The sequence below is a fragment of the Gigantopelta aegis genome, chromosome 4 (assembly GCF_016097555.1).
Source record: "Gigantopelta aegis isolate Gae_Host chromosome 4, Gae_host_genome, whole genome shotgun sequence".
In the NCBI taxonomy this organism is placed as follows: domain Eukaryota; kingdom Metazoa; phylum Mollusca; class Gastropoda; order Neomphalida; family Peltospiridae; genus Gigantopelta; species Gigantopelta aegis.
In genome coordinates this window covers 71,324,879-71,338,627 of record NC_054702.1, presented here as the reverse complement: position 1 = coordinate 71,338,627, position 13,749 = coordinate 71,324,879, and the positions used below count along the sequence as shown (strand labels likewise).

At 36.1% G+C, this 13,749-nt stretch overlaps 1 protein-coding gene across 2 annotated transcripts in view; it reads right to left on the bottom strand.

Moving 5' to 3' along the window:
- Positions 1-6,429, bottom strand: part of LOC121371040 (RING finger protein 17-like) — a 76,357-nt gene extending 69,928 nt beyond the window's left edge. For both annotated transcript variants that reach the window (XM_041496658.1, XM_041496659.1), the window contains exons 1-3: positions 6,324-6,429; positions 2,355-2,473; positions 1,253-1,356 (exon numbers count right to left, since the gene is read on the bottom strand). In XM_041496658.1, coding sequence (XP_041352592.1) covers positions 1,253-1,356; positions 2,355-2,473; positions 6,324-6,390 — 290 coding nt within the window. In that variant the 5' untranslated portion in view covers positions 6,391-6,429. The remainder of the gene's footprint in view (positions 1-1,252; positions 1,357-2,354; positions 2,474-6,323) is intronic.
- Positions 6,430-13,749: the final 7,320 nt, after the last annotated feature.

Genomic DNA, 13,749 nt, shown 5'->3' with positions numbered 1-13,749 from the left:
GATCACTGGAACATGGAGCTGGATGGTATGCAATCTAATTAAAATTAGCTCCACTATTACATGTCTTAAAACATGTTTTATTTTATAAAATAAATAATTTGTAATGTAAAACTAAAGACCGATTTAGTTTGGATTTTTTTTATAAATAAATAAATAATTTTTAATGTAAAATTGAAGACTGATAACCCACCCCGTACGTATTGGTATGGTGCGCTGTACTGCGGCCACTAAAATAGACTCGCCCAATATTTTTAGAATTTATATGTTCCCAAATAACGTTATACAAGGCGAAGTGTGATTGGTCAATATTTAAATTATTATTTACAGACGAAATGTTACCTGGACATAGGGGACTATGCAGTGTTGTTAGCAATCCAATTAAAATTAGTTCTACTGGTCTAAATAAGGCATTCGTAATTCACATCGTATACCCTCAGGATAATTCGGAATGTTTTCAAATTATTTTTAAATCACTGGCAGGATTCTGCAAGTAAGGTTTTGATTGGTGGACATGAGCTCCAACTGGCTGGTGTTAGATCCACATTCTATTGTGGAGCTAATTTTAATTAGATTGGATGGTATGCAGTATATATTGTTTGATATTGGTATCATATCAATACCGATTTACTGTACTGAGCTAATATCAAAATACCGAAATTTCAGTATGTATTTTTTTAATGTTTCTCTTCATTTAGTAAAGCACTAACAATATATCTGATGAACGCAAAATGCCTGAGTAGGAGATCAGATGGACATCGTTCTTCCTCATACATTTGCATACAGCTAAACAGGTGTGGATTGGCCACCAATAGTTTACTGTGACATGAAATTTGCCACAAACTAAAACATAATACTACTTACTGGGTCAACATGTTAAGGGGCCAGTATACGCTTTTTCTGAAAATGAAAAATGTCGATCAACATTTTTCATTTGGGGATGTACACTCTTAGGGGTGGGGGGGGGTGGGGGGGGGGGGGTGGAGGGGGTGGTCAAAAATGTACGGTTTGTACGCATGTGAAAATGTTGAAAATTATGGATGGCCCCTAAAATAACACAGTTTTTTACATGTATATGAGTCATGGAGCACTGGTCAGAACCGGAAAAATGCAAATGGGACTTTGCCGATCCTGCTCCCATAACAACTTCAGTGGAGACACAAAAATTTGCATACAGCTAAACAGGTGTGGATTGGCCACCAATAGTTTACTGTGACATGAAATTTACCACAAACTAAAACATAATACTACTTACTGGGTCAACAATTGCTTCTGGCTGAATACAATTAGGCCAATAAGATAATAATTTGGACTTAAAATCTTTGCTGGCATTTCCCCAGGCAACAATGTGAAATCCATCTACAAGAAGAAACATCAAGACATTGTGAATTTATAATTATTACAAATACATGTATGGTTAAAAAACATCTTGGTTGATATCCAACTTGAAAGTGTTATGTCCTACTAGAATCCAAAGAAACATCAATACATGTATGGTTAAAAAACATCTTGGTTGATATCCAACTTGAAAGTGTTATGTCCTACTAGAATCCAAAGAAACATCAATACATGTATGGTTAAAAAACATCTTGGTTGATATCCAACTTGAAAGTGTTATGTCCTACTAGAATCCAAAGTCAATGGCAGGGCTAGCTCTGGCACTTGCCAAATTAGACAACTGCGAATTTTAGTTTAGTTTGGTGAAATAATTTCACGTAATAATTGACATTTTAAAGAAAATAACTGACAATTTGTGCAATAATTTAAGTTTAATAGACAATTTGGCAAATTGTTTTACTCACCCACAGCTAGCCCTGAATGGGATGTTAACACTGTAATTTATTTACCAAGCTGAATAGATGTATTTGTTACAGCATATACATGTACCATATATGTCAACAACAAAAAAAATCAAAGTAGGTAATAAATGGTTAAAATGACACATTTTAATTTGGAACTATACCTTATAGGAAAAAAATCAGTTGTTTCTTATGCATAGTATTCTTCTAAAATAAAACAAGAACCAATAATAATGGATGACATATTCATGTGAAAATAAAAAGATATTAAAAGCAGTTCTGCCAAAGAAGAATGATTATGGTTCCAATAATGCAATGACATTTTGATGCAAGGTTTTTAATGGTATTAAAATTGTACAGACATGTAATTATGTTACTTATGTCTTTTATTTCTTTTACATTCATCAGGGTATGAAATTTTTTCATTCACAAACTGTTTCATGCATACGTTTGCAGATGTTTTTGTTTGTTCATACCCAGATGTGAATCAACATTTGAGAAAATATGCATACTACATCAACTTACAAACCAAATGAAGATTCATGATCAAATACAAACCTGGCAGAAAGAACATATTATTTTATGGTCTCCTTCCTTTGCCATTTTGTTGCAGCAATTCTCGCAAAATGTATGCCCACATTTTAACACCAATGGGGTATGACTAAATCTACTTGAGTCTGCAATGGAAATTAACAATATTAAAACAACTGGCTGATAAAGTTCAAAAGATTAATTTAATTAAACTGGGCTACTGTTTTACAAGTGACGTGTGTCATGTGACTTCACTACAATTTACACAATGAACACTGTAGACAACAAGATTTAGAGCTCATAAGCCTTCGAATTTCACAGAAACAGTTGTTTCCAGTACGGTGTTGGTAGAATGTCGGTAAAATCACAGAACCAAAATTTTGTTTCCCATGATTATTATATCAAGTATGACTATTCAACAGAACTTAAAAACAGTTTTTGATGGGTTCCCATGATCAGAAGTCATGAAACCGAAAAAGTGTCTCCCATGTAATCTGAAATCCTATGGAATGGGCTCATTCACACGCAGTGGCGTAGCGCGAGTCCCTTCTACCAATCCAGAATTTTGCACCCAGGGCAACTGCCCCGGTGGCCCCGCCCACACTATGCCACTGTTCACACAAAGGCACACACTTAATAATTTGTTACAATGCTCACCGATGGCAATTTTGAGCCTGTCTACAGCAAGTTTAAACTGATAAAAACATATTAAAAACACAAATAGTCCCTTCAACCGATGACACTTTTTATCCATCAGAGAAAAAACTGCCATTGGTGAAGCCCCTGACCAAAAGCAAATCATACTGCAATTACGGCAATTACCGTCATTAAGTTCAAGCCATGACACTGGATGCTGCGTGTGCATGCAGATCAGCTCTTGTGACTGTGGCTGCAGGGGTGCAGAAAGTACTTGCCCGCTCACCACATGCGAGTAAAAATTCTGACGGACGAGTTAAAAAATGCAACTACCAGTCCGACGAGCAATCTGTCTTTTTGATTTTGTTTGCCACGTGATGTTGATCACTTACCAGGTGTTCTTAATAATGTTTTGTCAATATATCTATATATATATATCATTTGAAGTGAAGACACTGCATATTATAATATTATTAACATATTATTCTATTGACTGGCAGACTAAAGTACTAATCAAAATTATAACCAGGTGATTTTCTAGTCTTATATATTAGTTATGAAAATCCCTGGAATAAAAACAATAAAAATGTGTCAGTATTATCATGACCTGTTACGGTATTCAAACAACCGGTACAAAAAATTTAAATAAATGACCTGTTATAGATAGAAATATGAGATGTATTTACAATTTTACTGCAAAACTTATGTAATTTGAAACAGACTATAACACCCAGGTTGATATTGATTACGCTTGACAGGTGAAATCACAAGCCTGCCTATGGCAATTTTGTTTTAAAGTAACTTTTGCTGCAAATAAACATGACTGAATGGTTATTTTTCTGTATATATACATATTTCAAATTTGCAACTGTTACATTTTGCCATTGTTGAGGAGCTTTACAGACGACACATTAACAATAGTGCCATCTTTGATGCTCTCTATTTAAGGCAATTTATATCATCATTAAGTTCAAGCTCTGTAAATTTTAAAACATTTAAAAAATAAATAAATAATAAAATCTGGAAAGAACTTAGTTTTACCCAATTACTGGATTAATTGTTAGTTAGCGGTTAGTGAGAAGAGAGTGTAGTGGCCTTACACCGAGGTCTTTAAGAACTCACTCTGGGTTGGAGCTGGTACTGGGCTGCGAACCCTGTACCTACCAGCCTGTAGTCCAATGCTTAACCACTGCGCCACCGAGGTTGGTTACCTACGTAATTAAATGATACATGGAGTGTTTTCTTAGTTAATTGGACTATTGTGTTAATTGGCTGTACCTGTGATTCCTGTTTGGCAGGGGTATAACCACATAGGAAACCAGACGAGCCAATTAATTACTGTTGTCTAGACATAATAATATATACCGGTTTTGTGTAATATTACCGGTCTCCCCTAAAATGGTAATAGACATGTTTTATTGCTGTAAATAATTCTGTAAAACTATTGACTAAGTAGACTTTCCCATCTAAAATCACAGAACTGACCAACTGCATAGTCCCAAAGAAAAGAAAATTATCACTTGGGTATCATGTGTTGTTGTTTTTGCTCCAACGTAGCATACCTATAGGCCTAATAGTGTACATTTTTCCTTTGGATTATTTAACGGAGAGAAATACTATAACCCCATTTCGTTCTGTTAATGCAACTTGAAATATATTTAGTTAAATAGTTTATTATATTATCACATCATTTATGATGTTTTACAAGTCAGGTTGATCAAAGAGAAGCATCTTGTTGTAAATTACTGCTTTGTTTACACTGTGCATACAGGAGTTGGTTGGAGCTGATGTCACTTCGCCCGAAACTAGAGACCGGGCGCCTCGAAAACAAAAGAAAATGGCTGCCCCCAGTTAGCAGGAATAATAACGTTTTTTTTATTAACTCTAAAATTACGTGTTTTTCATTTGTTAGTGTCAGTATGTGTTGGTGGTCCGGGTATGCATCTTTCCAACGCATAATGCTCATGTTTGAGTTAACTCTTCCTGTTTTTTCAAATATAGAATCACAAGAACAAATTATAAAGCTGACAGAATGCCAGACAACTCGGCCCGGAGGACAACTCGGCCCACGTTGAGACAACTCGGCCCAGAGTTCTGAGACAACCCGGCCCACCACGAGACAACTCGGCCTGGAGTCCAGAGACAACTTGTTGGACAAGTGTTGTTTTTTAAATTAAAGTATTCTCACTGAAATAAAAGAATGTGTTTTTGTTAGTATTGAATTAGTCCCACCTTAACCTAAACGTCCCGAAACGATTTTGAGACAGGTATTTATATTTTAGGGGATTAAACATTTAAAATACATTTCTTGAATTTGTAGCAGACTTTGAGACACATGACTATGCGAATATGTGGATCTTTAAACTTATGTTTATATCTTTTATGCCGGCTGGTCTCTAGAAACCCATCCGACACTACGATATGCACGTACGACATGCACAATTGTCATTCTTAATGGTGACCATATAGTTAGCGGTATCTATCAGTATAATGCATTATTATTACTATAGTACAATACTACGACATGGCCAACTATCATACTATCACACGGGGCCGAGTTGTCCCCCGGGCCGAGTTGTCTGGTCCCCAAGCTGACAGTTGCATGTTTTTTCAATTTATGTCTTGAAGCAATCAATAAAAAAGAACCGTTTTGACAATTATTTTTATTGATTTAGCAATAAACAGATTGCTGCATGGTGTTTACAAGAAAAGGTGGCAAAAACTTCTTTTATGTTTTTTAAATACTTTTAAAATAGGTTTGGTTACTTCTATTTCCATTTTTTATCTAAGTATTTTAATATTCAAATTCAAATTCAATACTGATCTACATTCTAATTTACGTTTTAAATTTTTAGCACCCTTATTTGCTTCCATAGAAAAACAATTGACGTGTGACCTCACATTTTTACTGACATCACTCACTACAGTATGTAAAAATAAACATGCACATGCAGATGACACTTTGATATATATTTTGGGCACAATCGCCATAAATTAAGAAAATTAAAAATATTTTAAATGATCATCTTAAAATAGGACAGTTTTTGTGTTGTTTATTTTTTGGTGTGGAAAATTACCATAAAGATAATGCAGATCTATGCAATTTTAAAACGTTGCACTCCTTCCCTGAATGCTGGAGGTGCTCATTTTAAACGTTGCACCCACTCCCTAGTAAATGTGTTAATCAGCCCTGGACTTTGTTAACATTCGTTACTTAGGGAATTGATTAGGTGTAGTAGAACCATCAGTGGCATCACTTTAGTTAAGGAAGATGAAAAAAGGTAGTTTTAGCGCTACATTCTCATTGGACATTAATAGCATTGCTTGAACATCGCAGCTTCTTCGAACTGCACATTATACCTCTAAATTTTACAGTATAGCCTTGATGACATCTCGGACATGTTGCTCCTCGCTGCATTATTGTCATTTATTTCAAGTTACAATATCGCACATCCGTTTTTGCCATAACACCTAAACCACGTGGTTTATTTCACGAGGTCACGTGATTAATTCTTTCCGGTTCAAAGTTTAGGCGCCAAAATGTTTTACGTGTTGAACACATTTGGCATCGGTTCTTTAAAGGGGCGGGATGTAGCTCAATGGTGGTAAAGCGCTCGTTCGATACGCGGTTGGTCTGGGATCGATCCCCGTCGGTGGGCCTATTGGGCTATTTCTCGTTCCAGCCAGTGCGCCACGACTGGTATATCAAAGGCCGTGGTATGTACTACCCTGTCTGTGGGATGGTGCATATAAAAGATATCTTGCTGCTAATCGAAAGAGTAGCCCATGAAGTGGCGACAGCGGGTTTCCTCTCAATATCTGTGTGGTCCTTAACCATATATATGTCTGACGCCCATATGACCGTAAATAAAATGTGTTGAGTGCGTCGTTAAAAAAAAAAAAAAAAATTCGGTTCATTAAAGCTCTTCCATCTCAATCAGACTGACTTCTATCTGTAATAAATATAACCATTTAGACTTATAATCGGTCCCATCCTCCTACAAAAATGTTTGTTTTGTTTTTTAAAAAAAACTAATTGTAGATAATTTTTGTTTGGTTTGACGTAAGAAAAAAAAAGTAATTTTAGTGTTTTAGAAAAAAAATTAAAATAATATTTTTAGAAAACAATCAGCTCAGAAATAGACGGGGGGGGGGGGGGGGGGGGGGGGTGTGTTAAAATATTTTTGAAATTCAATGCGAAACCATTCCTGTCATGTTATGCAGGGTTGAAAATTAGCAGTCGCCCGGTCGAATTTATTTGCTACGGGCGACTAAGAATTTTACAATGGTAGTCCGTTGGGCGACCATCGATTTTAGGGTCTGACGAGTATGGTACCAGTTGAAAAAGAAACACTGAAACTGAATCGAATGTGATAAAACACACTAAAGATCTGCCAGCAGAAGACAGAACATGTTCTATATTTTTACAGCGCCAAAATAATGAATAAAGATAACATTCATATAAAAACATATTAATTTATAAAGTTTTAAACCAATACCATCTCAAATAACATATATAGCCTATTGGGGGTAAAAGTTCAGTGTAAATTAAAACAAACATTAATTACAAATTACCATCAAACTGCATAGGTTAACTCTTTTTTTTCTGATACCCCGGTACAGGTTTTAAGGCAATTGATGGAACATCCAAGATAATCTTAATGACAAAACTGTAATACATGATCAGGGCCGTATTTCTGCACAAGCAGAGTCGAATGGGAATTTGTCAAAATAGTGGATGATTCCATGGATCTCTATCTAGTGCCTCGTCTATAGGAAAAAAGCCACTTCCGAGAAAATCATTTACTGGGAATGTCACCCCTCTTGCATCGCCACAAAGTTTGTTCCACCCCTCTTGCATAGCCACAAAGAGTACTGCCACTCGCAGACTAGTTTACTAAACCACGCACAGTTCTACCTTTAGTCTCTTTGTACTGTTTTATCTTTTACTTCAGAGACAATGCAAGTCAAGCAGGATACCTCGGCTGTTCTAACATTTTGCCTTCACCCCGTATTTAATGGTACTTTGTAAAGTAGCATTTGTATTTATACTGGATTTCTTTTTTAATTTTTTAATTTTTTTTGATTTAGTAATAGTTAAAAATTAATAACAATTTTTTTTAATATTTTAATTTGATTCATTATGCAGTTAAACGCCAATTCATCGGTTTTCTTTTGATACATTTCATTTCATTACATTTCAACTTATTTTCGTGCTTATATCCAATTAAGGTTCAAGCACGCTGCCCTGGGCACACAGCTTAGCTATCTGGGATGTCTGTTCAGGGCAGTGGGTTAGTTGTTATTTGATTAGTGGTTAGTGAGAGAGAAGAGGATGTAGCGGCCTTACACCTGCCCACTGAGCCCTTAAAACGTCGCTCTGGGTTGGAGCCGGTACCGGGCTGCGAACCCTGCACCTACCAGCCTCTAGTCCGATGACTTAACCACTGCGCCACCGAGGCCGGTCTTTTGATACAGACGGACTATATACGGTGAGCAAATGGTTATTATTCAACAAACAAAAATAAAATCTAGTTTTGATTTTAGATGTGCAATTAAATTTCAATGTGATAATTGGAGGGCTAGTTGAATGTGAGAAGGGTCAGTCAGATATTTCTTCAACTGGCCCTGCTGGCGACCATGATTTTCATGTTAATTTTCAACCATGGTTATGCTTTCGAATACCTTTCCAAAGAGCTATAAAACATGCGTTCTGCAACATGTTTTATGACCCGCCTGCTACCGATTCAATCAGGCTGCTGGTGCTCCCTTGCACCTGCCAGTGCAGGCGGTCCCTCCTTCCCCTACCCCCACCTTTCCTGTTATGGACGGAAGAGCCGGCCAAGGCCGGCTCTTGCGCCCACGACAGGCGTGCGCTACAACAGCTTGCTCTGAATGTGCACGTAAAACCCTATGACATGACATGACATGTTTTACCCCTTCCATGCATGTACGTTTATAACATTAGGCCTAATTCGTAATTAGAAAATGGGTCATCAGGCCCGTACGCAGGATTTTTAATGGGTGGGTGCGAATTGCTCGTGATGGGACCAATCAACATAAAAATAACACCTCAAAACAACAACGATTACGTAACGTTATTTAAATTTAATAGAGAAATGTGGACCTTTAGTAATTTGGGGGGGGGGGTGCGTACACACCCGTCGCACCCCCCCCTCCCCCTGCGTACGGGCCTGGTCATAAATGTGTTAACATCTTGTTATAAACTGTTTGTTATTACTTGAATATGCTGTAATGAGATACCAAAATGTTTATTATTATTTGTGTCCCACGACTGGCAATGTCAAGCTTTCGTCTGAAGACGTGTTATTATTTTTAAAAGTTTGACATCAATGTGTTCTAGTGGTATTGGTAGTGTTGTTTCGTTGTTTGTTGTTGGTTTGGGTTTGGGGTTTTTTTGTTTTTGTTTTGTTGTTTTTTGTTGTGGGTTTGGGGTTTTTTTTTCGTATCTGGATAATATTGAATATAATTATAGTCTGTAAGTCAGTATGTTTTCTAAAGTATTTAAGCATAACTGCAAAATCGGAATCACTTTTCTAGTAAAGTCTTTAGAACAATATTATACACCTTTGCTGTTTTGACGCAAGTCTCGTTGACAGTTTTAACAAATCAGCTAAAAAAAAAAAAAACTCGTTATTTGTAATCGTTGCAGACTTTATACACACATTCATTTTTCAGGGGCATGAGCACGATTGCCTGTCAATTCAATTTCTGAGATGTGACTCACTGCACCCCTTAACAAACCTCATATCTATATATTTTAATTTTGTTTGTTAAAGACTGAATATTACGGAGCCCCGGAGATGACAGACGTAAAAATAATTTTATTATGTCCCCTCATAATCATATTATGTTCCCTCATAATAACATTATGTTCCCTCATAACTACATTATGTTCCCTCATAATAATATTGTGTTCCCTCATAATCATATTGTGTTCTCTCACAATCATATTATGTTCCCTCATAATAAATAGTGCGTTCCCTCGTAATAATATTGTACTTCCATAACGCGATTGGCCCGGAGATGAGAACACGTTTCCAGGTGGGTATACCCATCTATTGCAATTACTTACTGGTCTATATAGCATGTAGACACATACGACAAAACAGGCAGGCGGGCACGCATGCACGCGCGCGCGCGCGCACACACACACACACACACACACACACACACACACACACACACGCATTATATATAAGTGGTGTTTCGATTAATCGAGTTTGTCGTGCATTACTCACTACCCTACATGTTCAGCATTCTAGTCAAAATTAGGCCATTCTGCTACCTTGAAATAAATGTGTACATTTATTTTCATTCAGGTTGATGAAAATGGACTGGCAATTATTTCTGATGAAGATCTGGCAAAGTATTTGCCTAAATATGGTGACTGACTAGCATCAGCCAATTTCGCTAGAATACATTTTACAAAGGACATGTCCCAAAAGAATGAAAGGATAAAAAGCTGGTGAAACGTCTACACAAACAAAAAACACAGATATGAAGCAAGATCTAATTCAAACATTTGAAATATATACGCAAAACGGGAACACAGGCGTATAGATCTGGGCTGGATGGATTACAGTGAAGATATGTCGGACTACAAACAAGTTCGCAGCCAAAAGGGTGGGGTACTCGGCAACTCACCGTAGCTATATCAAAATGAGCCAAAGATTTACCCAAGGAAGCAAAAGAGTTGGGGGGGGGGGGGGGGGGGTCCTGGACCCGAAGATAACTTTGAATGTCATATGACTGACTTTTATAAACAAAAAATCGACGATGAGATCACTGTTGGAGAATTATATGAGAATACAAGAGTTAAAATGCTACGGTTATACATGTGTACCAAGAAACAGCCAGGAGGACATTCACAGGACAATGACATAATTATAGAATCTAACATGCTAAGTGTAAAAAACATTGAAATTAATTTTTGCCCAATGGATGGTCTTGAAATACGCGTCGTAGCACACACTTGTGGACCACTTATGGAAATACCAACCACCTACTCATCCTACAGGGAGTTTCGAAACGAAATGGACGATATCCTAAAGTCTGAAGAAGCTTTGAAAATGAATATAGTATGAGTTCAGCTGTGGACTGTGTGCAGTGACGTTTGCGTGTCTTCATTATGTAGTACTTCGTTCATTTTCCAGCCACCACAAAGCAGGTGGTAGCTGCGCATATACTGTTTGATAAATGGATCATCGGTAAACTTTACGTTGGAACACATGACATTTACAAATTAAGAGAAGACAGTTCAGTTCATTTCAGTAGGCACTGATATTTAGGTTGATTTTTGGAAGTCGGCCTAATTACCTTCGAAGTTGTAAAATTATGCTCCTTAAAATAGCTTAAAATGTTCCTAGTTTTTCTCTTGTTTCATTTCCCTTCATGGGGTACACCTATTTAAAATTATATAAATTAGACAAGCGCTCTATTTTTCAATTGTTGTTACGTGGGTGACTGGTTCTCATGAATCAGTTGTATTCAAGTTTACACTAGCAACTATGCTTCAATAAAACGACATTAGAGTTTTCTTCTTTTAATAAATGTTTTGTTTCTATTTAGTTATGTCAATTCAAACCCAGAGCGATTTTCAACGGCTCAATGGGTAGGTGTATGTCCACTACAACTACTTACCTCTCACTAACCACTAACAGCTAAACCACTGTCCTGAACAGAGTTCCCAGATAGTTGAGGTGTGTATACTAGGAAGGAGTGCTTGAACAATAATTTGATATAAGTATGAAAATAAGTTTAAAATATAGCTGCAAGCGGCAATAACGGTATCCAACCTAATATTAGCCACCTATAGGCAATAAAGATGAACAAAAAACTAGTTTCTTTGTTCGTAATTTCTGGTGTTAATTTTGTTGTTGGAAGAGAAATTATTGTAGACACTACAGTTAGAGAAAATGAATTAGGCATAGTCAAAAACATACAAGTACATGTTTTTGTTACCAATATCCATAATGTTTGAGATGCTCAGTTTGCATTGGTCAATGCTGACAGAACTAACCATGTTGAGCAAAGATTCCTTTCCTTTTAATACATTTATGAATTATGCTCTATTAAAAGAAGGATGTTTCATGAAAGGTCAACAAAGTTACTGTTTCTGAACTGATTAAGTATTATGCGAATTGTCATTAAAACATTCCTTTTCTTTTAAAATCCAAGGTGGCCACCATATGCTTCATCCTTTGAACTTTCAATTAAAAAAAATGAACTCTGCATACCCAACAACATATATGTACATGTTTTTGGCACTAAAATCTGTAATGTTCGAGATGCTCAGTTTTCATTGGTCGATGAGCAAATATTCCTTTCATTTGAAAATAATATCGGTAGTCTGTTTGAAAGCTACTGTGTCTGAACTTTGACCTTCTCAAAGCAGCTGGTGAAATAATATGCTGTTGTGTCTTTAAACAAAAATTTCTTTCCTTTTTATAAATTGATGCATATGCAAAGAAAGTGTTTCTCATCTCACCCATGTTGCAGCTGAAGAAACAATGACTCATCCCACTTCAGTTAAGTGCCACCTTGTATGCTTAAAGATCCGACATGAACAACCATTGTTTGTTTAACGGCATTTATGATGTTTTAACTAAAGGAAGTTAGATGGACGATCTGAAAGACGATGGAAAAAAAAGCGAATTTTAGACGACCATGCAACGATTTTTATTTAAAAATGGAAAATGATTGTACTTAGCAAAACAGAAGAATGAAGATCAAATAAAGGTAACTTAACTTTGGTGCATGTTAGTAACATATGTGGGTATCAGCGTATTAGACAATAATTTACACATGGATTATCATACATATAACCTACCCTCAGCATTCATTATTATACACATAATCTACACACCCCCCCCCCCCCATTCCTTACTATACATATAAGCTGCACTTTCCATTCACTATTATACATAAAATCTGCACTCCCCATTCTTTATTATACACATAATGTACACTCTCCGTTTATTACCATACATATAATCTGCACTCCCCATTCATTACTATATAAATATAATCTGCACTCCCCCATTCATTATTATACATATAATCTGTAATCCCCATTCATTACTATACATATAATCTGCACTTCCAATTCATTATTATACATATAATATAGACTCCACATTCATTACTATCAATTGAGAATCATGCCAAATTACATTTTGTGTTTTTACATATACATATAATGTGCACTCCCCATTGATTATACTTATAATCTACACCCAACATTCATTATTATACACATAATCTGCATTTCCCATTCATTATTATTTATATAATCTAGACAACACATTCCTTTTTGTATGTATAGTAATGAATGTGAAGAGTAGATCATATATATAATCATAATTGTGGAATACAGAATACATTTATATTAATGAATGCAGAGTGTAGGTTATATGTATAATAAAGAAAAGTGTGTAAATCATGTGTATAATAAAGCATGTGGAGTGTAGATTATATGTATTGTAATGAATATGAAGTGTATAAATATGATGTGTACATTATTATTATGTACATGTATACTAATGAATGTGGAGTACATATTATAATAATGAATTGTAAAGAATGTGGAGTAGCCAGGGATATTTATATTCATCCCATAGGGAGGATAGCACATACCACGGCCTTTGATGTACCAGTCATGGTGCGTGCACTAACTGGAGCAAAAAAAATAGCCCAATGAGCCCACCGACGGGGATCAAGCGATCACTTTACCACTGGGTTACTTCCCTTCCCAAATCGTCAT